Source organism: Bos indicus, chromosome 5 (assembly GCF_029378745.1).
Source record: "Bos indicus isolate NIAB-ARS_2022 breed Sahiwal x Tharparkar chromosome 5, NIAB-ARS_B.indTharparkar_mat_pri_1.0, whole genome shotgun sequence".
Taxonomy (NCBI): domain Eukaryota; kingdom Metazoa; phylum Chordata; class Mammalia; order Artiodactyla; family Bovidae; genus Bos; species Bos indicus.
The window spans coordinates 67,592,369-67,620,179 of record NC_091764.1 but is presented as its reverse complement, the minus strand read 5'-3'; the positions used below and the strand labels follow the sequence as shown (position 1 = coordinate 67,620,179).

General features: G+C 42.7%; 1 protein-coding gene across 1 annotated transcript in view; it reads left to right on the top strand.

Moving 5' to 3' along the window:
* The window catches only part of LOC109558511 (putative tetratricopeptide repeat protein 41), a 92,173-nt gene that overhangs the window by 13,431 nt on the left and 50,931 nt on the right, over positions 1 to 27,811 (top strand). The window contains 5 exon segments of the mRNA XM_070789634.1: positions 1,301 to 1,481; positions 3,214 to 3,428; positions 15,619 to 15,779; positions 19,522 to 19,963; positions 22,948 to 23,187. Coding sequence (XP_070645735.1) covers positions 1,301 to 1,481; positions 3,214 to 3,428; positions 15,619 to 15,779; positions 19,522 to 19,963; positions 22,948 to 23,187 — 1,239 coding nt within the window.

Below are 27,811 nucleotides of genomic sequence, written 5' to 3'. Positions count from 1 at the left end.
TAATGATATTTTTTGACTAGTCTCAGTGTGAACTGCATCTGTCAGTTAATGTTTACTAACATGTTCAAGAATTAAACCTTTCTGTGTATTTGGGTGAGAGACAAATTGTTTCTCTATAGTTTTCTCCTTAGTCTTTGATGTTGGTTACTATTGAAAGGTTAGTTTGTTTTAGACTTTAGTTTTAAATATGTAATATACGGACTACATGTCTGCAGTAGAAGGTACAGAATGGGTGAACTATTAAAAAATCTTTAGAATAGAAGGATAAATTATTTTTCTTTTGGATCTTCAGTACCCTTTAATTGCCCACATAGTTCCAAAATCTCATAGCTGGGGTAAAAATAGGCCATATGGGTAGCTGATGGTTATCATAAGGCAGTCACACTCTTGACTTTTAGAAGCACTTCTGAGGTCCTTAGAGTTAACTGAGACTGGTGAGTGAGGTTCATGGTGAGCTAAAGAGACCCATTAGGTTGTGGGATCGTCTCCAATTCTCTCTAAGATCTTGAAATTTGCAGCTGACCTTGGCCAAACTGTTGGTCCTCTAGGTCTGTTCCGGCCCTTACCTGAACCAGAGGGCAGCCCAGTTAACTATGGAAGTGTAAGATGTCTTGAGACCTTACCAGGTTAAACCAGAGATGTTCATTCTCCTGCCTCATTTAAAAAACAACCCATTCCCAAACTCTGGAAGATGTAGGTATCTCTAGAGATGGGGGTACATTTTGGCAGTCCAGAATGCCTTGGCTTTAACAATGAGTTTAGAAACACATTAAATTGAAGCTAGAAGGAATCTCAGAGATCCAGTTGTCTGGCTGCCACTTATTTTACCTGAGAGTTTAAGGGACTTGCCCAATGGCAGAGTTGAAACTGTACTCATGGTTATCATTGTATTAGGGCATCTTATCCTAAAAATACACCCCACTCCCTCCCCCAACCATTGCCCTGGATAGAAACACATATGCCATGAGATTGAATTAGGTAACTTATACTTAGCTAACAATCTAAAAATACAAGAGGATATATGTAGCAAATCCAGTTTTTTTTTTTTTCTTTTGCCCTGTTCATTGTGAGATCATGAAATAACTTGGAATCCTAAGTAGGATTTCAGATACAAGTAGCATTGCTTGCCTGTAGCTTCCTTGCATTACAACGTAGAGTGGGTTATGAAATACTGTGCTAACATAGAAAGATGGTGGTAGGGACACAGAACACTTCCCTGGGCATTCATAATAACCATGTGAAATGGAAAATGCTAAACTACAAATCTAAGACATTAAAATATATCTTTTTGTCTCTAAAGACTTTAAGCACAACTTTGAACGTTTCTATCATGAAGAGTTCACTGAGAAGTGCAAGGAAGTGTTTGTTATTTCCAAGGAGTCTAGCAGGATCTTTGAAATCTTGGAAAGATTTGCCTTAAAGGATATGGAATCTGATTTTAACAGTCCTGCAGCAGGCTCCAGCTTAGACTCTGTTCTCAGGTACGACGTCAAGAAATCCCAAGCAAAGCAGTCTGACTTTAGTGAATAGACTCCTCCAATTTGGAATATCTTCCTTCCCTCCCCCTTTCTGCCCCTGCCTGTAAGACAGGCTTCCTAAAAAAGCCACCCCCGGGTTAGAATCTCCTCATCAGAACTCACTCTGCAACTGCTAAATTTTCCTGACTGTTTCAGTTCTTTCTTCCAGTCTCCTCAAGAAGATTATAAACCCTGGAGGACAGAGAGCTCGCCTTCTGTTTTAATCCCATAGTCCGAAGTTTGTCTAAGTTATTCCTGACAATGATGAAATGATTTTAAGGAGAAAAAGTTGGATTAGGAAACATGACTAATGCATCTGTACAGTATTGCATAATTTACAAAGAACTTCCACATACATCATCAGCTCGTTATTAAGATATTCAGCCAACACTTGTTAATGGCTGACTATGGGCCATAGCAAGGAATTGAGTTACCTTACCCAAAGTTTGCACTCCTTCACTTTTTTCAGTGTTCTCTTCATTCAGACAAAGAAGCCACCTGCAATGCAGGAGACCCTGGTTTGATTCCTTGGAAGGGAAGATCCCCTGGAGAAGGGAAAGGCTACCCACTTCAGTATTCTGGCCTGGAGAATTCCATGGACTGTATAGTCCATGGGGTCACAAAGAGTCGGACACGACTGAGTGACTTTCACTTCACTTCACCCAAAGTTTGCACTCCTTCACTTTTTCTCAGTATCCTCTTCATTCAGACCCCCATATCTTTTCCTTTTCTGGGTGGTGACGTATTCTCTTCACCACCCACAGGCATGAAAAGGCTGGGGCATGAAGAAAGCTGGGTTGTCTGTGATGTCCTTCCCAGTTTCAACCCTAGAAATAGGGAGGTTCCTTGGACTGTTTTATTTCTTCTATTCTCATCCTCAAGTTCTTACCACAGGTATCATTTATTCTGTGAGGGTTTCAGGATTTGAGATAAACCCATGGTGGCTCAGGGCTATGCTCCACCGTCTCTGCCCCAGTCTCACCACCCACTATGACTGCAGAGCTACTAACATTCTTATGGTTCCGGGAACCCATGCCAAGAGGAAGACAGTTTATTTGGTTAAAACAACATGGTGCTCGGGGGACTTCCCTGGTGGTCCAGTGGCTAAGACTGTGCAACAAGATCCTTCCAGGATCTTTGGGCAGGTTGGGCCCTTGACATAACCCCAGGTTCATGTTGGACAACCCTAGAGTCTATGGTAGTTGGAGGAGCCTTCCAAGGTTACCATCTTTCCACTCTCCTAATTTTATACAGGACAGAGCCGAACCCAGAGAGAGAATGTCTTGTTTGGAAGCAAGTGAGTTCACAGTGGAGAGACTGGAATTTCTTTTAACTTTTAAAAGATTGGAATATAATTGCTTTATAATGTTGTGTTAGTTTCTGTTGTACAATGAAATGAATCAGCTATATGTGTACATCCCTGGAGAAAGAAATGGCAACCTGCTCCAGTATTCTTACCTGGGAAATCCCATGGACAGAGGAGCCTGGCGGGCTATAGTTCATGGAGTTGCAAAGAGCTGGACATGACTGAACACACATGCAATATATATACATGTATTCCCTCCCTCATGAAGCTCCCTCCCAGAGAGACTAGAATTTCATCTCTCTTAGAGACAGATGTATGCAGGAAAAATTTCCCTCCCTCCCTCTTTTTGGGTAGTTATTCTTGACTACATTTCCCCCGTTTGTTTTTCAGAATAAATCCTCTTCCAGCTTACAAGTCTATTTTGCTGTTGTCTGGAGAACGTGGTTGTGGCAAGTCCACTCTACTTGCCAACTGGGTGAACTATTTCAAGACGAAATACCCGAACATGGTGCTGATCCCTCATTTTGTGGGCAGCACCTGTGAAAGCAGTGACATCATGTCCGTGATCCATTACTTCATCACAGAATTGCAGTACAAACACTATGGTAATGGAATTAGACTTTGAAATTCATTCAGAAAAATTTTGTTTAAAAGTGATCATTCTGTCTTCTGCCCACGAGGCTATTTTTCTCTTGTTCCAATCTAAACCCTTATATAGTCTTGCCTATGTATCTGCCCACCTCTTCTGCTCTCAGAATTGTTTCTTTTCTTCCTTTCTTTCTTCTTTCCTTCCCCAAATGTGAACTGAGTGCCTTATATGCCAGTGGGGATACAACCGTGAAAAAAGTGGACAGAATACGTTAGCCTCATGGGGTTTTCCTGTTATTGGAGAGCGAAGGGGACAAAGAGTTAATGACTAAAAAATATAGAATGTTTGGAAGAGGTTAAGTTCTATGGAGAAAAATAAATCAGAGAAAGAAAGTAGGCAGTGTGTATGTGTAAGGATTTTAGGACTTTAAAGGTATCGTCTGGGCAAGCTTCACTGAGGAAGGGACATTTGAATAAATACTTGAAAGAGGGAGCCAGGCAGATTATCTCAGGGAGAACATTCCAGTCAATGGGAACAGTTGCAAGGGCTCCAAGGCAGGATATGCCTCTCAGCTATTGCTCAGGTTCAGTTCAGTTCAGTTCAGTCACTCAGTCGTGTCTGACTCTTTGCGACCCTGTGGACTGCAGCAGGCCAGGCCTCCCTGTCCATCACCAACTCCCAGAGTTCACTCAAACTCATGTCCATTGAGTCAGTGATGCCATCCAACCATCTCATCCTCTGTTGCCCCCTTCTCCTCCCACCTTCAATCTTTCCAAGCATCAGAGTTTTTTCAAATGAGTCAGTTCTTCACATCAGGTGGCCAAAATATTAGAGTTTCAGCTTCAACATCAGTCCTTCCAATGAACACCCAGGACTGATTTCCTTTAGGATGGACTGGTTGGATCTCCTTGCAGTCCAAGGGGCTCTCAGGAGTCTTCTCCAACACCACAGTTCAAAAGCATCAATTCTTCAGCGCTCAGCTTTCTTTATAGTCCAACTCTCACATCCATACATGACCACTGGAAAAACCATAGCCTTGACTAGACGGACCTTTGTTGGCAAAGTAATGTCTCTGCTTCTTAATATGCTGTCTAGGTTGGTCATAATTTTCCTTCCAAGGAGTAAGCAGCTTTTAATATCATGGCTGCAGTCACCATCTGCAGTGGTTTTGGAGCCCCCCCAAAAGAGTCTGCGACTGTTTCCACTGTTTCCCCGTCTATTTGCCTTGAAGTGATGGGACCAGATGCCATGATCTTAGTTTTTTGAATGTTGAGCTTTAAGCCAACTTTTCACTCTCCTCTTTTACTTTCATCAAGAGGCTGCCATAGTTCTTCGTTTTCAGCTATTGCTCCTCCCGGTCAGTTCAGTAGCTCTCTACTAAGCATGTTTACTCACTCATTCATTACAAAGTATTTATTGGTTGCCTGTTCTGTGCCTGTCATTGGTTTGGGTTCTGGGGACATAACACTAGTCTGGCAAACAAGATCATGACTCCCATAGGTCTAATGTTCTGTTGAGAAAGGCAGATAGCCAATAATCAAGAGATGTTTCAAATAATGATGAATGCCACACAGAGTGATGTGCTGAGACGATGGGCTGGCTGTTGAGGTTGAGTGGTCATGAACTGTATCTCTGTATTAGTTGGAATAACTTTGGCTGCTGTTTATACATCCCATTTCAGTGGCTTCTCGAAGTTTATTTCTAGCTCGTGTTTGTGTTAGTCACTCAGTCGTGTCTGATTCTTTGAGACTCCCATGGACTGTAGTCTGCCAGGCTCCTCTGTCCATGGGATTCTCTAGGCAAGAATACTGGAGTGGGTTGCTAGTCCCTTCTCCAAGGAATCTTCCCAACCCAGGGATCGAACCCAGGTCTCCTGCACTGCAGGCAGATTCTTTACCATCTGAGCCATTTCTAGCTCATGCAACAGTTCAGTTCAGGGTTCCTAGTTAGAGAACGAGTGGCTTTTTCCCACGTGGTGATTTGGGGCCGCAGGCTCTTTCCATCTTGAGGCTGTGTCATCTTCTAGGGCCTCAGAGTCATCTGCTTTTGGCTAGAGGAAGAGGAAATCGAGTGGAAAAGGCACACCTTTCCTTAAAAGTCTCAGCCAGGTTGTGACACGAGTCACTTCCACCCTCATTCTTTTGGCAAGAAGTCAGCCACCCTAGGCTCCCATGGCCACACTGGGAAGGAGTCAGGTAGGAATAGAAAGCTACCCTCACCGTCTTTAAGAGGGAGCATAAACTTTCACAGGACAGGCGGCCATCTCTGCTACACTCTTGGGAGATCTCACAGACAAGAAGGAGCCGGCCATGAGGAGATCAGAACATTCCAGACAGAAGGGACAACTAAGGTCCCTAAGCTGGAAACAAAGTGGAGTGAGTCAGAAAGGGAAAGAGGCAGTGTGTCCAGACTCTGGTGGGGGAAGAGGGGAGTGCTACCAGATGAAGCAGGATAAGATAGAGGATGGGCCACTTTGTATCTGAGTTTTGTAGAACAGGATCTTGGGTTAGATTCTATTGTGTGCAGTGGGAGGCCAGTGGAGGATTTTGAGCAGGGAACTGGCATGATTTGGTTGGTATTTGTCAAAGCTCAAAATCGTCTCCTGTGTAGAAATAGGTGTGGGGGAGTCAGCATGGTGGCAGTGACACTTGTTAGAGGCTATCACAGTGGTCCAAGTGGGAAGAGGTGATAGCTTGGGGGAGCGGAGGAGCAAGGGGATGGATGGGAGCACACTGAGGAATTGAATGTGAGAACTGAAGGACAGGGAGAGATTACGGATTCTCCTAGTTTTCGGCTTAAGGAAACTAGGTGGACAGTCAGGGTGGTTCACTGAAATGGGACAACGTTGATGGGGCAGCAGGTTTCGAGGGTAATCAAGAATTCTGCTTTGGTCAGGAGAGATTGAAGATGCAAGGCTTACGTGGACAGAGAGAACAATCCTATGGGATCCACCTCTGTTCTAGGAGAAGCTGGGGAGCCCGATGGCTTCTATTAGCTGTGAGACCTGGGCGAGTTATTTAACTCTCTCTGGCTCAGTTTTCCCATTTGTGAAATATGGATAGGAAGGAAAAAGATGTCTTGTAGGTAGTTGAGAGGATGAACTAAGATAAAGTCTGAGAAACAAAGACACTTAACACAATGCTTGGCATATAGTGCTGTGCTGTGCTTGGTTTCTCAATCATGTCTGACTCTTTGTGACCCCATGGACTGTAGCCCGTCAGGCTCCTCTGTCTATGGGGATTCTTCAGGCAAGAATACTGGACTGGGTTGCCATGCCCTCCTCCAGGGGCTCTTCCGATTGCAGGGATCGAACCAAGGTCTCCTGTACTGCAGGTGGATTCTTTACCATTTGAGTCACCAGGGAAGCTCAAGAATACTGGAGTGGGTAGCCTATCCCTTCTCCAGGGGATCTTCCCAACCCAGAAATTGAACCGGGGTCTCCTGCTTTGCAGGCAGATTCTTTACTGGCTGAGCTACCAGGGAAACCGCAGCACCAACAGATATTAGATATTATTATTATCATCATTAGGTGCCTTCTGTGTATTTGCATGTTTGTATGTGTCTGACCCTTCCTGCTTTGGAGACTTCATCCTTTCTCACCCAGGGCTTGTACCCACATGAGCCTCTGGGTACTGAGCGAGTGTCGGGGCCCTGGGGGAGTTTTGATGGGTGTAGATCATCTCTGGATGAAGGGACAAATATGTGTTCCCTTCTGCGTGTGTGTGTGTAGGTGTGTCTGTGAGTAAATAAAGTGATCACGTGGGCGTGAGTTTTTAGTGGCTGCATTTCTCAGAGTGTGCTAAGTGTAAAGTCAAAATCAGTAGCAGCAGGTGTGTCTGATTCTAAGTGAAAGCGACTAGTACCACTCAGGCTCATCCCAAAGGTGTTCATTCTGGCAAGGCTGATGATTAGATGCTCAACTGTACACATGCAATTATGATTTTATTCTCCCAATAAATTGCTGTTTTCTTGAGTGTCTTTTTAGGTATGGAAAGCGCCTAATAAAAACAGCTGCTGTCTTTCAAACAAACAAATCTTTAAGCTGACAAAGCAGAATAAATTCATTAACAGCCTGTGAACACTTGACAGTCAGGCACCACCTCTGCTTGTTAATGGGAAGGCAGTGGTTCTGGACTTGGCCCGCCCGGATTTTCAGTTCTGGCTCCACTATTTACTAGCTGTGTGATCTTAGGCAGTTCACTTAAGCAATCTGTGCCTCAGTTTCTCATCTCTAAAATGGGGATGGGAATAATAGTACCTACAGAAAGCTGTGTCAGGGTTAACAGATGATACATGTAAAGAACTTAAATGGGTCCTTGGCATAGTTTGCTGTTATTGCTTTTGTTATTATTCCTCTGAGCTGAGCTGGAGAAAGAAGCAGGGAGTGGGGGACAGCTGAGGGAAACAAGAAAGTCCTATTCATTATCTAGACTAAGGGGTGCAAGGATGGAAAGCAAGAGAGTTGGTAGCTGTTCTCCAGTGTCTCCATGGTAAAGAATCCACCTGCAGCGCAGGAGATGTGGGTTCAATTCCTGGGTCAGGAAGATCCCCTGGAGAAGGAAATGGCAACCCACTCTAGTATTCTTGCCTGGAAAATCCCACAGACAGGGGAGCCTGGCAGGCTACAGTCCGTGGGGTCACAGAGAGTCAAACACGACTGAGCACGCATGCATGCTACGCGGAAACTCAGGGGAAGCCAGGATGAGCAGGGTTGGCTGGCTCCAGCATCGTTTAGCATCACTGCCTTGGCTTGGAAGCTGGCTTTCACCTGAGGGAGGTGAACGTGGGAAGAGGAGGAGCCACTGCTGAGAGCACAGCCAGGCCTGAGAGGTCATATGAAGATGCAGGCAGAGAGCATTTTCTTGTACCCAACTCAGCTGTCCACAGCTGCAGCGCCTGTGTGGGCTGTGAGCCCTGCCCTCCCTCCCCATCATGGGGATGCTAAAACTCCCCTGGGTGAAGCTGACATTTCTGCTCTTCCGTCCCCACCCCTGCTGGCCAGGATATAGCGATCTAGCAGAGGAGAACTGCCCACCCGTGGCCAAGTCTCTGACCCAAGTGCCCTTGCCTGCTAGGCAGCTGCAGCTGACGTCCCCCTCATGACAGGCTTCATAGAAGGTCATAGAAGAGCCTCCGCCTTTCCTCTTTTCATGTTTCCTCGCTGTATTATTCCAGACCCTAGCAGCAGCCCTAACTAACAAGGAGCTCCTTTTATCAAAGGCTTTCTGGGGGCCAGATGCTGTGCTGAGGGCTTCATCAACATCTCATTGTTTTTCCCCAAGAGGTCTGTCTTGATGATGCTTCTGTGTAATACAGTTACTCTCCCTGCTTGGACAAAATAGAGTAAATTTTTTAAAAATTAATGAATTTTTGGCTGTGCTGAGTCTTCGTTGCTGCCCCAGGGATTTCTCTAGTTGTGGGGAGCAGGAGCTATTCTCTAGTTGCAACGTATGGGCTTCTAATTGTGGTGGCTTCTCTTGTTGCAGAGCACAGGCTCTAGGCACGTGGGCTTTAGTGGTTGTAGCATGTGGGCTCAGTATTGCGGCTCAAAGGCTCTAGAGCACAGCCTCAGTAGTTGGGGCGCATGGGCTTAGTTGCTCCAAGGCATGTGGGATCTTCCCGGATCAGGGATTGAACCTTTGTCCCCTGCATTGGCAGGTGGATTCTTAAATAGATTAAATCTTCATATACTTAAGAAACTTAATCCAGTCCAGTTTCTTTGCATAACTTGATTTCTAGATCCTAACAGGTCTTAATTTATTTGAAAAATATTAGTTTTGAAAATTAAAAGCAAGGCAGAAATTGTATGTCCCAAAGTGCTTTTAGAATATTAGGGGGAGGAGCTAAGATGGCGGAGGAGTAGGATGGGGAGAACACTTTCTCCCCCCCAAATTCATCAAAAGAACATTTAAACGCCGAATAAATTCCACAAAACAACTTCTGAATGCCGGCAGAGGACATCAGGCACCCAGAAAAGCAACCCAAGTCTTCGAAAGGAGAGAGAAGAAATACAGCTCCACTCACCAGAACACCGACACAAGCTTCCCTAACCAAGAAACCTTGACAAGCCACCTGTACAAATCCACACAGAGCGAGGAAACACCACAATAAAAAGAACTCCACAAACTGCTAGAATACAGAAAGGACACCCCAAACTCAGCAATTTAAACAAGATGAAGAGACAGAGGAATACCCAGCAGATAAAGGAACAGGATAAATGCCCACCAAACCAAACAAAAGAGGAAGAGATAGGGAATCTACCTGATAAAGAATTCCGAATAATGATAGTGAAATTGATCCAAAATCTTGAAATCAAAATGGAATCACAGATAAATAGCTTGGAGACAAAGATTGAGAAGATGCAAGAAAGGTTTAACAAGGACCTAGAAGAAATAAAAAAGAGTCAATATAAAATGAATAATGCAATAAATGAAATTAAAAACACTCTGGAGGCAACAAATAGTAGAATAACAGAGGCAGAAGATAGGATTAGTGAATTAGAAGATAGAATGGTAGAAATAAATGAATCAGAGAGGATAAAAGAAAAACGAATTAAAAGAAATGAGGACAATCTCAGAGACCTCCAGGACAATATTAAACACTACAACATTCGAATCATAGGGGTCCCAGAAGAAGAAGACAAAAAGAAAGACCATGAGAAAATACTTGAGGAGATAATAGTTGAAAACTTCCCTAAAATGGGGAAGGAAATAATCACCCAAGTCCAAGAAACCCAGAGAGTCCCAAACAGGATAAACCCAAAGCGAAACACCCCAAGACACATATTAATCAAATTAACAAAGATCAAACACAAAGAACAAATATTAAAAGCAGCAAGGGAAAAACAACAAATAACACACAAGGGAATTCCCATTAGGCTAACAGCTGATCTTTCAATAGAAACTCTTCAAGCCAGGAGGGAATGGCAAGACATACTTAAAGTGATGAAAGAAAATAACCTACAGCCCAGATTATTGTACCCAGCAAGGATCTCATTCAAATATGAAGGAGAAATCAAAAGCTTCTCAGACAAGCAAAAGCTGAGAGAATTCAGCACCACCAAACCAGCTCTCCAACAAATACTAAAGGATTTTCTCTAGACAGAAAACACAAAAACAGTGTATAAACTCGAACCCAAAACAATAAAGTAAATGGCAATGGGATCATACTTATCAGTAATTACCTTAAATGTAAATGGGTTGAATGCCCCAACCAAAAGACAAAGACTGGCTGAATGGATACAAAAACAAGACCCCTACATATGTTGTCTACAAGAGACCCACCTCAAAACAGGGGACACATACAGACTGAAAGTGAAGGGCTGGAAAAAGATTTTTCATGCAAATAGGGACCAAAAGAAAGCAGGAGTAGCAATATTTATATCAGATAAAATAGACTTTAAAACAAAGGCTGTGAAAAGAGACAAAGATGGTCACTACATAATGATCAAAGGATCAATCCAAGAAGAAGATATAACAATTATAAATATATATGCACCCAACACGGGAGCACCGCAATATGTAAGACAAATGCTAACAAGTGTGAAAGGAGAAATTAACAATAACACAATAATAGTGGGAGACTTTAATACCCCACTCACATCTATGGATAGATCAACTAAACAGAAAATTAACAAGGAAACACAAACGTTAAACGATACAATAGACCAGTTAGACCTAATTGATATCTATAGGACATTTCATCCCAAAACAGTGAATTTCACCTTTTTCTCAAGCGCACATGGAACCTTCTCCAGGATAGATCACATCCTGGGCCATAAATCTAGCCTTGGTAAATTCAAAAAAATAGAAATCATTCCAAGCATCTTTTCTGACCACAATGCAGTAAGATTAGATCTCAATTACAGGAGAAAAACTATTAAAAATTCCAACATATGGAGGATGAACAACACCCTGCTGAATAACCAACAAATCACAGAAGAAATCAAAAAAGAAATCAAAATTTACATAGAAACTAATGAAAATGAAAACACAACAACTCAAAACCTGTGGGACACTTTAAAAGCAGTCCTAAGGGGAAAGTTCATAGCAATACAGGCATACCTAAAGAAACAAGAAAAAACTCAAATAAATAACCTAACCCTACACCTAAAGCAACTAGAAAAGGAAGAAATGAAGAACCCCAGGGTTAGTAGAAGGAAAGAAATCTTAAAAATTAGGGCAGAAATAAATGCAAAAGAAACAAAAGAGACCACAGCAAAAATCAACAAAGCCAAAAGCTGGTTCTTTGAAAGGATGAATAAAATTGACAAACCATTAGCCAGACTCATCAAGAAACAAAGGGAGAAAAATCAAATCAATAAAATTAGAAATGAAAATGGAGAGATCACAACAGACAACACAGAAATACAAAGGATCATAAGAGACTACTATCAACAATTATATGCCAATAAAATGGACAACGTGGAAGAAATGGACAAATTCTTAGAAAAGTACAACTTTCCAAAACTGGACCAGGAAGAAATAGAAAATCTTAACAGACCCATCACAAGCACAGAAATTGAAACTGTAATCAAAAATCTTCCAGCAAACAAAAGCCCAGGTCCAGATGGCTTCACAGCTGAATTCTACCAAAAATTTAGAGAAGAGCTAACACCTATCCTGCTCAAACTCTTCCAGAAAATTGCAGAGGAAGGTAAACTTCCAAACTCATTCTATGAGGCCACCATCACCCTAATACCAAAACCTGACAAAGATCCCACAAAAAAAGAAAACTACAGGCCAATATCACTGATGAACATAGATGCAAAAATCCTTAACAAAATTCTAGCAATCAGAATCCAACAACACATTAAAAAGATCATACACCATGACCAAGTGGGCTTTATCCCAGGGATGCAAGGATTCTTCAATATCCGCAAATCAATCAATGTTATACACCACATTAACAAATTGAAAAACAAAAACCATATGATTATCTCAATAGATGCAGAGAAAGCCTTTGACAAAATTCAACATCCATTTATGATAAGAACTCTCCAGAAAGCAGGAATAGAAGGAACATACCTCAACATAATAAAAGCTATATATGACAAACCCACAGCAAACATTATCCTCAATGGTGAAAAATTGAAAGCATTTCCTCTAAAGTCAGGAACAAGACAAGGGTGCCCACTTTCAGCACTACTATTCAACATAGTTTTGGAAGTTTTGGCCACAGCAATCAGAGCAGAAAAATAAATAAAAGGAATCCAAATTGGAAAAGAAGAAGTAAAACTCTCACTGTTTGCAGATGACATGATCCTTTACATAGAAAACCCTAAAGACTCCACCAGAAAATTACTAGAAGTAATCAATGATTATAGTAAAGTTGCAGGATATAAAATCAACACACAGAAATCCCTTGCATTCCTATACACTAATAACGAGAAAACTGAAAGAGAAATTAAGGAAACAATTCCATTCACCATTGCAACGGAAAAAATAAAATACTTAGGAATATATCTACCTAAAGAAACCAAAGACCTATATATAGAAAACTATAAAACACTGGTGGAAGAAATCAAAGAGGACACTAATAGATGGAGAAATATACCATGTTCATGGATTGGAAGAATCAATATAGTGAAAATGAGTATACTACCCAAAGCAATTTATAGATTCAATGCAATCCCTATCAAGCTACCAACAGTATTCTTCACAGAGCTAGAACAAATAATTTCACAATTTGTATGGAAATACAAAAAACCTCGAATAGCCAAAGCTATCTTGAGAAAGAAGAATGGAACTGGAGGAATCAACCTGCCTGACTTCAGGCTCTACTACAAAGCCACAGTCATCAAGACAGTATGGTACTGGCACAAAGACAGAAATATTGATCAATGGAACAAAATAGAAAGCCCAGAGATAAATCCACGCACATATGGACACCTTATCTTTGACAAAGGAGGCAAGAATATACAATGGATTAAAGACAATCTCTTTAACAAGTGGTGCTGGGAAAACTGGTCAACCACTTGTAAAAGAATGAAACTACAACACTTTCTAACACCATACACAAAAATAAACTCAAAATGGATTAAAGATCTCAATGTAAGACCAGAAACTATAAAACTCCTAGAGGAGAACATAGGCAAAACACTCTCCGACATACATCACAGCAGGATCCTCTATGACCCACCTCCCAGAATATTGGAAATAAAAGCAAAAATAAACAAATGGGACCTAATTAAACTTAAAAGCTTCTGCACAACAAAGGAAACTATTAGCAAGGTGAAAAGGCAGCCTTCAGAATGGGAGAAAATAATAGCAAATGAAGCAACTGACAAACAACTAATCTCAAAAATATACAAGCAACTCCTACAGCTCAACTCCAGAAAAATAAATGCCCAATCAAAAAATGGGCCAAAGAACTAAATAGACATTTCTCCAAAGAAGACATACAGATGGCTAACAAACACATGAAAAGATGCTCAACATCACTCATTATCAGAGAAATGCAAATCAAAACCACTATGAGGTACCATTTCACGCCAGTCAGAATGGCTGCAATCCATAAGTCTACAAGCAATAAATGCTGGAGAGGGTGTGGAGAGAAGGGAACTCTCTTGCACTGTTGGTGGGAATGCAAACTAGTACAGCCACTATGGAGAACAGTGTGGAGATTCCTCAAAAAACTGGAAATAGAACTGCCTTATGATCCAGCAATCCCACTTCTGGGCATACACACTGAGGAAACCAGAAGGGAAAGAGACACGTGTACCCCAATGTTCATCGCAGCACTGTTTATAATAGCCAGGACATGGAAGCAACCTAGATGCCCATCAGCAGATGAATGGATAAGAAAGCTGTGGTACATATACACAATGGAGTATTACTCAGCCATTAAAAAGAATACATTTGAATCAGTTCTAATGAGATGGATGAAACTGGAACCTATTATACAGAGTGAAGTAAGCCAGAAAGAAAAACACCAATACAGTATACTAACGCATATATATGGAATTTATAAAGATGGAAACAATAACCCTGTGTACGAGACAGCAAAAGAGACACCGATGTATAGATCAGTCTTATGGACTCTGTGGGAGAGGGAGAGGGTGGGAAGATTTGGGAAAATAGCATTGAAACATGTATAATATCATGTATGAAATGAGTCACCAGTCCAGGTTCGATGCACGGTACTGGATGCTTGGGGCTGGTGCACTGGGACGACCCAGAGGGAGGGGAGGGGAGGGAGGAGGGTGGAGGGTTCAGGATGGGGAACGCGGATATACCTGTGGCGGATTCATTTCGATATTTGGCAAAACTAATACAATTATGTAAAGTTTAAAAATAAAATTAAATTAAAAAAAAAAGAATATTAGGTAGGTGATTACCATTTTGGGTTGCTGCTAGTGTGTCACTTAATCACATCCTGCAAGTTGGTCCTCTCAAATTACTTCCTTTAGTCTTTGCTGATTCATAACTTAATTCTTCCTAGTAATTTCCAGAATCCAAGGTCTGGAGTCCATTACTAAGGGTAGAGTTATTTAGGATCAGTTGTATTAGGTTTAAAATGAGCCAGGACCAAAGAAACTAGGTGGTGGGTAGGAGATATTGTGTGTGTGTGTGTGTGTGCATGCACTCACACAGCTGGACCCCCAGAGTGGTGGCTGTGACCCCTAAACAGGAACTGATCTTAAGGTGGTGCAGAAGCTTCACAGATCACATAGCCTGACTTCTCTTTCTTCCCATCCAGTTCTTTGTAACATGATCAATTTTTGCATTTTGGAAAGTGAGAGTAGTGCTTTGGATCATACATAATATTTTTTATATAAAATCCTGAAAATATGTAGGAGACACGTGGTGGTAAATATCATTACCTCTTTAGGGTTGAATATTTTGAGACTGCTCATCACACATATGGCCTTCCCAGGTGGCTCAGTGGTAAAGCGCCCGCCTGCCAATTCAAGAGACACAGGATACTCGAGTTCGATCCCTGGGTCGAGAAGATCCCCTGGAGAAGGGAATGGCAACCCACTCCAGCATTCTTGCCTGGAAAATCCTGTGGACAGAGGACCTTGGCGGGTTATAGTCCATGGAGTCACAAAGAGTCAGACAAGACTGAGTGGCTGAGCATGCACACACCATCCTACACCATCTGTATGTGTCATACAGCTGTGGGTAGCACTTCTTGTTCCCAACCCCTTCTGCTTCCCCAACCCATTAACATATACCTAATTTGAGCACATTTCTATGCTGTAGGTACCCAGCTTGAAACTGATATTCTCAATGAAGATGCAAATATCTTGGCCTTTTCACTTCTTGTAGACGTATTCATTGCTTCCATCAATGTAAAGCCATGTATACTTGTACTGGACGGAATTGAAGAATTGGCTGGCATATATGGGATTTCAGGAGAGAAGGTAATCTCTTTTCAAAATAATATCCATTTTATTATTATTTAATAAAAAGAAAACCCCTTAATTAATTTTTTTGAACTTTTTATTTTGTATTGGGATATAGCCAATTAACAATGTTGTAATAATTTCAGGTGAACAGAGAAGGGACTCAGCCATACATATACATGGAGCCATTCTCCTCTAAACCCCCCTCTCCTCCAGGCTGCCACATAATATTGAGTGGAGTTCTATGTGCTATACAGTAGGTCCTTGTTGGAAAACGGCTTGATTTAGAATGTACACAATACCATTCCCTTGCATTGCATATCTATAGTTATAGGCAATGCTGCTTCTAGTTACTTCTGAATATTTTACGAAACAAATACTTACGTAACACAACTAGCCAGGCATTATTCTAGAAACTTTAGAGATATTTACATTGAATTCTCACAGCAATCCTTGATAGACTGGGATCATCATCCCTATTTATATAAATGGGATTGGACTTGGAGATATTAGACAACTTGCTGAAGGTCCTAAGGTGATGGTGGACTTGAAATTCAAGCATGGGAAGCCTGGTTCTAGAAACTGGCCATTACTGCTGCACAGTTCTGCCCTGCTATTTTATACTTCAATCAAACATTTATCGGGCCCCTATTATATTCTTTAGCTTGTATATTTTGATTTGCCTTATCTATACTTAATTTTTCATATATCAAATTCTATCAATTGTTTGCTATCTTTAGTTTTTCTTCTGTTTGACATGATATTGGATCAATGGCACCTCCAATGCTTTTTAGTATTAGTCATTACTTTGTGAAGCATTTTCTATAAAACTTATACATGCATAATTATAAATTGTGTAATTCACGTATATTTCTCATAGAACATATAAAAAAGAAGAAGAAAATAGAAAATTAAATATCCTCACAGCCTCACCATTGTTAAACCTTCTTTTTTCTATGGATAGCTGTATACACATACATACGCTTATATAAGTGAAGTTATATACCATATTATTTTGTAATCTGCTTTTTAATTCAGTACATGGTGACCACCATACATCCAACAAATAATTATTGACCGCTTACCATGGGAAAAGCACTGTAAGCAGACAGACATAGTCTAAGAAATAGAGCTTTCATTCTAGCAGGGAATGGCAGATATTAGTAATATCATCACATAAATAAATATAAAATTACATCTGTGCTAAGTGCTGGCAGGGATCAGTATGTAGTATTGTGAAGGCCTCTAACGAAAGCATTTGACCTTTGGAAAAGGCTTCCTGGAAGAGGGGAACAGGGAGAGCTCTTCAGGAGGAGGGACTGTCAGGCAATTCTCTAAGGCATCAATGCAGTGGTGAGGAGCCAGCCCCTGCAGCCAGACCCTTAGTTTGAATCCCAGCTCTGCTGCTTACCCTTGTAATGAATTTGATAAAATGTTTAGGCCCTCTGTGCTTCAGTTTCCTCCTCGGCCTTTCTGGAGGGTTGTTAGGGGGACTGAATGAGTTAATGAAATAAAATTATACCTAGGATTTAATTTATAGGGGGATAACTGAGTTGATGTCATGGAGAAACCAATGGCATTGAAAGAATTATTTATGATTTACAGTTTTGGAGAGAAGACATGCCTTGTCACGCAGGGCTCTGGGGGGAAATATTAGGGTGTCAGAAGGCAGAAGACAGGAGCCCGGGGCCAAAGCAATGACTGACACTAAAAAGCATTAGAGGTGCCATTGATCCAGTATCCCTTTAAACAGAAGAAAAACTAAAGATAGCAACCAATCAATGGGATTTGATATATGGAAAAATCAGTATAGATAAGGCAGATCAGAATATACAACAAAATTACTTTGGGGGTTTTCATGGGAAAGGCAAGGCAGGGCAGAGGACACAGTCTCGGATTGCTAGTTTGAATCATTCTAGTGGACTTTGGGGCATAGGGGCTTTCCCTCACTGTCTGGCACCTGACCCTTGGATGACTTAGGGCAGAGGAAGTACTGGCTTGGTGAGCAAGTTGAATAAGAAGGTGAGTCGGGGTGTGGTTGGTCATGGGTTGGCTTGTCTGCACACAGAAGGTATGTTTCATGCAATCTGCCCACCGCTCCCAGGAATTGGCTGGCCTTGGGAGGAGCAATTTCCCTGGATCTGTAAATTCCCCCGAGAGATGTGGAAACAACGTAAGATACAGAAGATTTTAAAAATGTAAGTAACCAGTGCAGTTGGTCCACACTCAACACAGTGCCCGGCTCAGAGTAAGCAGTCAGGATATGAGAGCTGCTGCTGCTGCTAAGTCACTTCAGTCGTGTCTGACTCTGTGCGACCCCATAGACAGCAGCCCACCAGGCTCCCCCGACCCTGGGATTCTCCAGGCAAGAACACTGGAGTGGGTTGCCATTTCCTTCTCCAATGCATGAAAGTGAAAAGTGAAAGTGAAGTTGCTCAGTCGTGTCCGACTCTTAACGACCCCATGGACTGCAGCCCACCAGGCTCCTCCGTCCGTGGGATTTTCCAGGCAAGAGTACTGGAGTGGGGTGCCATTGCCTTCTCCATGAGAGTTGCTATTATTAGGCAAAGAGGGATGGGAAAGGCTGTTTGTTAAAGGAATCAAGAAAGATTTTATTAGGTGTTCCTTTTATTCCAAATGAAACCATTTAATTTATGATAGTATTGCTACCCAAAGTGACAGTTCTTCAGCACAGGATAGTATCTTCTTTTTCAGTTGAATGTTTCAATTTGTACTCTGGCCATCACTGTAGGTCATTCTTCAGAAGTCTATGATTTTGTTAAAGTACTTGTAGGAACCTCTTCAGAGTCTGCATTTGTACTGTCAAATCCCTAATGGAGAGGTGAATCTGTCAATATGGAGTGTGAATTGGTATTGTCTTAGCACCATATTGCTTGCTATCCAAGTTACTGTTAATAACTGGAACCTCAATCGTTACCCTATACTTTCTTACTATATTCCACTGAATCTATTAAAAATTTAAAAAATTGAAATATAGTTGATTTACAATGTGTTAGTTTCAGGTGTACAACAAAGTGATTCAGTTATACATATATATGTATATTCTTTTTTGCATCCTCTTCCATTTTAGGTTATTACAAGATATTGAATATAGTTCCCTGTGCTATACAGTAGGTCCTTGTTAGTTATCCATTTTATATGTAGTAGTGTGTATATTTTAATCCCAAACTCCTAATTTATCCCTCCCTCCTTCCTCCTTGGTAACTGTAAGTTTATTTTCTATATCTTGTCTGTTTCTGTTTTATAAATCAGTTTGTTTCTTTTTTAAAATTCCAGTTACTAGTGATATCATATTTTGTTTCTTTTTCTCTCTGATTTACTTCACTTAGTATGACAGTCTCTAGGTCCATCCAGGTTGCTGCAAATGACTTTTTTTCACTCTTTCTATGAGTGACTAATATCCCATTGTACATATGTACCACATCTTCTTTATCCTTGTATTTGTTGATGGACTTTAGGTTGCTTCCATGTCTTGGCTATTGTAAACAGTGCTGCTGTGAACACTGGGGGGCGTGTATCTTTTTGAATTATGTTTTTCTCTAGATATATACTCAGTAGTGGGGGGGGGCAGGATCATGTGGTAGCTCTATTTTTCGATTTTTAAAGAACCTCCATACTGTTCTCCATAGTGGAGAGGGGTTCCTCCAGCATAGGAGGGTTCCTTTTTCTCCACCACCTACACCAGCAAAGTAGTTTTAAAGTTATGAAGTTTTCAACCGTCTTTGACTGTTTTCATCAGGTGAAAGATATCTCCTGGCTGCCAGGCTCACTGTCTCCTCACTGCAAGTTGATCGTGAGCACCGTCTCCTCCAGCCTGTCCTACAAGTCGCTGTGTGCCCGCCCTGACGTGAGGACGGTGGAGCTCGTCAGCGCAGTGGACAAAGAAGCCCAGCTACACATCTTTAGGGAGTATCTCTCTTTTACCAGTAGAGACCCCTTCCGACAGAGCAGACACAGCTTGAGGAAAAAGACAAACCTGAGTCCTTTAAAGCTCACAATCCTGGCAAATGAATACCAAGAGTGCAGAATCTACCGAAACGAGTTCCAGTGCCTGAAGGAGTACTTGGGGGTGGCCTCGATTCAGGAGCTCTGGGCATTGATTCTGAAACGCTGGGTTGAAGACTATAGTTGGACTTTGAAACAAAAAAAGGCAAATTCTGACACTGTGGCTTCAGGAGAAGGTAGGCATAAAGCAGTATTAACCACCTGGTCTGAGTCCACAGGGAGGAAGATCCCCCCCCACCCCCACACCCCCACACCTGCCTTCGTCTCCAGGGAGGAAGGTTGAGGGAGAGGATTGTCAGAGAAAGTACAGTTCACCCAGTTTAATTTGAATTTCAGGTAAACAACAAATAATCTTTTAGTATATCCCAGATATTGCATGGGAAATATACTAAAAATTATTTAAACTACAGATAAGTAACAGATAATCTTGTATATAAGTATATCCCAAATATTGCTTGGAATATACTTATGCCAAAAATGGATTTATTGTTTACCTGAATTCAGATGTAGCTAGAGGCTCTATATTTTTATTTGCTAAATCTGGCAGCCCCACCCAGGGAGCTCTGTGTGTTGATCATAAGGAGAAATACATTAAGCATAGATTTTAGTCACATTTCTCAGAGGTCTAAGAAATGAGCCTTTATGATTTCTAAGATTCAATGTAATCTCTCTTTTGAGTCTACAGTCCCACTGATGGCAGAATCTAGGTTAATTCTGGTTAAGCTCATCCGTTTAGTGTATTTTCAGCCGATTCAGGATTTTTTCAGCCGTGTGAGGGTTTGTGTCCTCGCCGTGACCCCGCTGGGGTGAGCTCAGATCTGAAGGCCTTGGTGCTGGGTCACCTTGGTTGTCACCCGTCCCCGCTGTCTTCCACTGAGGTGGTAGTGGCTCCAGATGGTCCATGGACACTGACGTGCCCTGTTTTTGGCATCCTCGGGCATGCCTGTGTTCCCATCTGCTCTGGGGTGGTTCCATCTATGCCACCATCTGCTGCCACGTGCCCTCATCCTCACGGGCATTGTCGGCTCATTCCTTCCCTCTGCTTGAGCCTCCAGTCTTGTGGGTATCTACGTGCCCGACAGAGAACGTGGTTGTGCATGGCGCCACTCAGAGGTCCAGGGCCTATAGGTCTCCCCCGGTGTCCCCACAGCCATTTCTCCTCCCCACTTCTTCCTGTGGCACTGGGAAATCTGTAGAGCTTCTGGAAGCTCAGGTCCTCTCTCTCATCCAGTCTCAGATGCATCCAGAGGCCGGTCTGTCTCTGCTCCAAGCTGATTTTCTTCACAGGGAGGGCTCTGGCCCCTGTTCAGAAACCCACTTGAGCAACTTTATTGCTTTCTTTTCTCTCTTTCTTTTTTAAATCAATTTTTATTGGAGTATAGTTGCTTTACAATGTTGTGATAGTTTCTACTGTACAACAAAATGAATCAGCCATACATATATTCTCGCCCTTTTGGACTTTCTTCCCATTCAGGTCACCACAGAGCACTGAGTTCCCTGTGCCAAACAGTAGGTTCTCATTAGTCATCTATATATACATAGTATCAATAATTTATGTCAATCCCAAACTCCCACTTCCTCCCACCTACCTCCCTTTCCCTGTTGGCATCCACACATTTGTTCTCTATGACTGTGTGTCTGTTTTGCAAATTTTGCTGAACTTAGGAAGGTGTTAAAAGAGAGGCAGAGAGATCATCTAGAAAAATGGAATAGGTGATCTGTCTCTTTTTTAACACTTTTTTGAATTCAGCAAAATCTCTTTTCTTCCTGGGTGGGAAAAAAATGTCCTCTTTGCATCTTCCTGTAATTGTCTGAGGCTCTTTGTGGTTAAAAAAAAATTATTCCAAGAGTTGGCCAGGAATCTGTGGTTCAATATTCAACAATCAGGCTTTCAAAAACCCAAGTTTATTCTCACAAGCCATGGGCTCTACTATGAGCCTCAAAAGTCTCTTGAAACTTGAGTTTTTCTCTCTTCATTTCTGCTGTGACAGCTGTCTTTTAAGTGAATTAGAACGGAGCAGGGATGGGGAGGTGGAGCTCTGAGAGAGAAGCAGAAGATACTGGGAATGAAAGGCACATTGTTTGTTGCTCCAGCATATTATCCCGTACCTCCCCCCCACCCTTTTTTTTGCTCTAGAGCTTGCATTTCTGCAGAGAAAGTTAACTTCAAGTTTAGTGTGCCCTCCCTGACCCGCACAGAGGTGAAAACAAGGTCTCTGTCCCACAGGAAGAATCAGACAAAACTGCCCACAGCTGTGCCCTTGGCTAGACCCATGTCTCCAGGATTGTGCAGGAAAGCCCGGGTCCTCCCCACCCTGCACCCCATAGGGACTGTTCCTTTTATAGGCAATTTTCCTCCTCCCAGTGCTGTCTGCTAACCCGACTCAGGCCCGCCAAGTTCAACCACAGGTCCGGGAGAGCTTAGTTGAACTGGGGCAAACCTCAGAGGAAGCTTGTGCACATCAGTCTGAACAACTGCCTCTGCTGAAAGGATGCAGGCATCTGGGGCCTCATTCCCCAGTCCTAGCATAAGAAATCCATTTCGAATGGTAGACCTTGCTCTCATTTCTCTCCGTGGTCTTAAGGATCTCTTTAGAGTTGGTTGATCCAGTGGGAGATCCTACTACGGTGGAAACATCTAGGGGGTCAGGTGAGTAACAGGTGGCTGGCTTGGGTGGTGTGTATGAATTTGCAGTAGGCAGCAGCCAGACAGAAAAGCCTCTCATACCTGTACATGCAAATCTGATGTTGGAAATCTTTATTTTTTTTTTTTTTTTTTTTTTGATGTTGGAAATCTTTAAAGACAGCTCAGGGGAAATGCTAAGTGTCAGAACTGGCAAGCTTGCCACTTGGTAACCATAGCTGACACGGATGGATTCATTGTGACAATGTAGGTAATAATTCAATGGTCAAGAACGTGGATTCTGTAGCCACACCGTCTGCATTCAAATCCCAGTTCTGCACTGGTTTCTGTGTGACATGGGCTAAGTTACTTAACCTCTCTGGGCTTCATTTTTCTTATTTGTAAGATGGGGCGGTTATAGTATCTACCTAAAGGATGATGGAAGGAAATGAGTTGGTTGATCACACAACATGTAGAATGATGCCTGGCATGTGTGAGCCCTCCTTTGTCACCATCATCAGTGTGTTGTCTGCACAGGGTTGGACGGCTGGGTGTCTGACACCCTGTGTCTGCTGAGCATCTCGCATTGTGGGCTGGCTGAAGATGAGATATACCAGCTCTTGGACATGCTGGGCTACAAGGGGCATTACAAAGTGACCACGTTGCACTGGGCTGCCTTCCGCAATGCCACCAGACACTGGCTCCAGGAGAAGCCCAATGGCCTCCTGTACTTCCGGCACCAGTCCCTGCGAAGTGCCGTGGAACACAAGCTGCTGGGTAAGGCTCGAATCTGTGCAGACACCTGCTGGCTAAGGGGAGGTGAGAGTCGCATCCAAGGGAAAGTTATAGCTGGGATTTCTTGAGTAGAAATGAGTCTATAAATATGCATTAAAATGGTTGTATAAATTAAGATTTGTATGTGGCTGTAACAGAGACATGATTTCAACGGCTTAATATACCAGGGTTTATTCTTTCATTTAAAAGACTTCTGGAGGTCAGCAGTCCAAGCCTATGCTGTTGCTCTTCAGAGTCATCTGGAGCCCAGCTCCTTCCCTGTCCCTGATCTGTTACACTGGTTTACATTCTCAAGGTTACCTCATGTTCATGACTACTGGAAATAGTATGGCTGCTGGAGCTCCAGCCATCATATTTCAAACAATAGGAAGGACAGGGGCTGGTGTGGGAGAAGGGCTTGCGTTTCCTTTTAAGGAGTTTTCCTAGAAGTTTTCCACCAACATTTTCACTTAAGTCTCTTTGACCTGGGACTTCGTCATTTGGCCATAGCTAGTTACATGGAGTCGCAAAGAGTCGGACACAACTGAGCGACTAAGCACAGCACACAGTTACAAGGGAATTTGGGGACAGAGGTTTCAACTGGGTGTATTGCTCCCCTCAACCAAAGTGGGACTCTGTCACTAAGAAAGATGAGGGAAATGGATTTAGGGTGGAATTAGCAGTCTCTGCCTTTGTTCTGAAATAAAATTCTTATCCCCTCCTGAAAAGAACTGCAGATCTGAATCAGAGAAACAGCAGTCACAGAACCTTACCTGGAGTCAGAGCACTCTCTGAGCATCGCTCACACAGGGGACCTCACGTCTCAGGACTTTAAAACCCTTTAAATGACAGCCTCTGGCAAGATTCTAAGCTTAAATTTCCTTTCCAGTTTACTGTGTTCTCTCTTACTTTTTTTTTTTTTTTCAAAAAGCCCACATGAATCCTTTTTATTTTTCCCCTCCCACATTGACATCATTCCCACCATCTCTTAAGTTACATAAGGCAGAGAAGAGCAGGGTGAGGAATGAGGATGTTCTCGGATGTAGTGTCAGCTTTTCTATTCACTCCATTTTATGATGGTTTACAAGGCTCTCAATCTCTCCATCTGACCAAGAACAGTAACATTCTTGGAGGCCTAGGGATTGAAGGGGCATGGTGTTACTGGTAAAATTGTGGGTTCATGCTGTACTCCTCTGTAACATGAGCCCCAAATAAAGCACTGCTGGCACTGTTCACTGTGGTTAGAACTGCAAGTTTGCTTGCTTCAGAATCAGGCTGTGAATACTAGTTTTTGTTAGAAGCACCAGGAATTGTAGTTTTGATAATTCACTTCCATGCAGCCTTGGCATAAGAAGCAAGCCCATTCCTAAAGGATGAAAAATATCCCAAAGCCTGGAGTTACAGCATTTGTCTGCTGTGATATTTTGGTGAAGGGCTACGTTTTTACGTCTTTTGTCCAGATGTCATGTCAGTCATTTTGAGGCAAACTGGTCTCTTAGACACATATACCTGCAGGCTGCTTTTGTTTGAAATTAATACTCTGCCTCTTATTGAGTGGTGCTTGTGGCTAATTCTGCCCATGAGTTGTGAGTGCTGCCTGGCCATGTTCAAGATGGCGACTGCTCCATCCATCCTGGGTTGAGGAGATCCACCTGGATTTGGGGTTCCAGCCAACATGCGGTGGACATGATTAACCTTTGCTCTTTTAAACCACTGAGAATTGGGGGGATGTTCATCCACACAGTGAAATCTAGCCTTAGCTGTGTCGGACTCTTTGTGAACGCATGAACTATACAGACCACCAGGCTCCTCTGTCCATGGGATTTTCTGGGCAAGAATACTGGAACGGGTTGCCATTTCCTTCTCCAGGGGATCTTCTGGACCCAGCAGTCGAACCTGTGTCTCTTGGGTCTCCTGAACTGGCAGGCGGATTCTTTACCACTGTGCCACCTGGGGGGCCCGTAAGAGACAATGTAAGTGTCAGCCAGTTAGTCTGTCTATGAGAACTACACTGAACTTTGTAACACAGATGATCCCGTGGTCAAGCCATTCCTCACATCCCACATGTAATTGGAAGAGCACTGACATTAAGTCAGAAGGTTTGAATCCTTCTATATTTAGAAGTGTCAATGAAAAATTAATCAGTCGATCTAAGAAAGAATTGAAAAATTTTATTCAAGTCAAATTTGAGGATTAAAACCCGGAAAAAGCATCTCAGAAGACTCTGAGAACTGTTCCACCTGTTCAGTTCAGTTCAGTCACTCAGTCGTATCCGACTCTGTGACCCCATGGACTGCAGCACACCAGACTTCCCAGTCCGTCACCAGGCACAGTTATATAAGTTTTTTGAAACAAAGTGCTATACATCAAATGTGATTTTGATGTATAGCATCAAATACATAAAAATACATAAAAAATGTATTTTTTTATTAGAGTATAATTTCTTTACAATCTGAAGCTCCAATATTTTGGCCACTTGATGGGAGAAAGTGACTCATTGGAAAAGACCCTGATGCTGGAAAAGGTTGAAGGCAAGAGGAGAAGGGGATGTCAGAGGATGAGATGGTTGGATGGCATCACCAACTTATTGGACATGAGTTTGAGCAAGCTCAAGGAGATGGTGAAGGAGAGGGAAGCCTGGTGTGCTGCAGTCCATGGGGCCATAAAGAGTCGGACATGACTGAACTGCTGTATAACAAAATGAATCAGCTATACATATACATATATCCCCTCCCTCTTGAACTTCCCTCCCACCCACCCCCATCCCACCTCTCTCGGTCATCACAGAGCACTGAGCTGAGCTCCCTGTGCTGTATAGCAGCTTCCCACTAGCTATCTATTTTACACATGGTAATGGGTATATGGGCTTCCCAGGATGGGCTTCCCAAGTGGCTCAGTTGTAGAAAAATCCACCTGCCAATGCTGGAGACTCAGGAGATGCGGGTTCAATCCTTGGGTCAGGCAGATCCTCTGGAGGAGTAAATGCCAATCTACTCTAGTATTCTTGTCTGTAAAGTCTCATGGACAGAGGAACCTGGCGGGCTTCAGTTGATAGGGTCACAAAGAATCGGGCACAACTGAGCGACTGAGCACAAGCATGACTGTAATATTAACATGTCAGTGCTACTCTCCCAATTCGTCCCACCATCCACTTCCTGCTCTGTGTCTACATGTCTGCTCTATACATCTGTATCTCTCTTCCTGCCCTGCAAACAGGTTCATCCGTACCATTTTTATAGATTCTGCATATATGCGTAAATGGGTGCTGTGCTAAGTTGCTTCAGCCGTGTCCAACTCTTTGCAACCCTATGGACTATAGCCCATCAGGCTCCTCTGTCCGTGGGATTCTCCAGGCAAGAATATTGGAGTGGTATCAAAAGACATATTACTGACAGTTTACATAATCCAGATCTAAGCACCATTGTGGTGGGCCATGTGACCCCTTTACAAGATCAGGAAGGAATGTTATCTTTTAAGGAGCTGTCTTGTTGATGCCAGGAGAATGTTGAGCAGGTTTTCCTGCCGATGGGGGAGGTCTGGTTGGTACATAATGCAGACACACTATGCACAGAGCAGGGAGAGAGGAGGCCTGAGGGTAGAGAACTTTTGTGTTTAAATTTTCCTTGTCTTGCCATAAAATATGAATTTTATTTCACCCAGATCATGTGCTGACCAGGGACAAGCCACTTGGTCTCTCTGATTTCAAACAGGTTTTGTTTATTATATGGGAACTGTATTAGCAAGGGTTGTCTCTCTCTCTTTTATTTTGCCATGCTTCACAGCATGCGGGATCTTCATTCCCTGACCATGGACCGAATCTGTGTGCCCTGGAGTGGAAGCACAGAGTCTTAACCACTGAACCATGAGGGAAGTCCCTAGCCAGGGCTCTCCAGAGAAACAGCACCAACAGTAGACAGATAGAGTTATAGAAAGAGATTTGTTAGGAAGGCTTGGCTCATGCTATCATGGAGGCTGAGAAGTCCTGTTATCTGCCATCTACAAGCTAGAGGCCCAGGAAAGCCCCTGGTACATACAGTTAGAGTCCAAGTTCAAAGGCCTGAGAACCAGGGGAGTCAGTGGTATAAATCCCAGTCAGAGAATGAAGGTCTGAGAACCAGGACTGCTGAGATCTGAGGGCAGGAGATATTCTAGAGAGAGCAAATTGTGCAGGCCCGCATCCCAGTTGCTTTGGTGTGAAGACTGGCCATCTTTTTTATTCAGTCTACTGATTCAAACGCTAATCTCTTCCAGAAACACCCTCACAGTACAAACCCAGAGATAAAGTTTCACCAGCTATCTGGACTCCCCTTCGCCCTGTCAGTGAACATGTAAAATTCACCAGCACAGGGGTTTCCACATCCTCCTCAAGAGATTATTCTGTAAAAGAGTAAAATTAAATGCAATGTTTGATAGGAAAACATTTTGTGCACTTTACACATTGTGTTTAACACTCCAAATCTTGGACTCAGGGTGGCATTTGTCCTAGTTTTCATTTTCTCTCATTCTCCATGCCACTTTCCCAATTTCCTACCCACAAAAATGCCTTCTCCACACCCTGTGTGGGAGGGGAGTTGTCTTCCAGGGGTCTTTTAAGCACCACACATGCCATCTAGGCACATCAGCACAT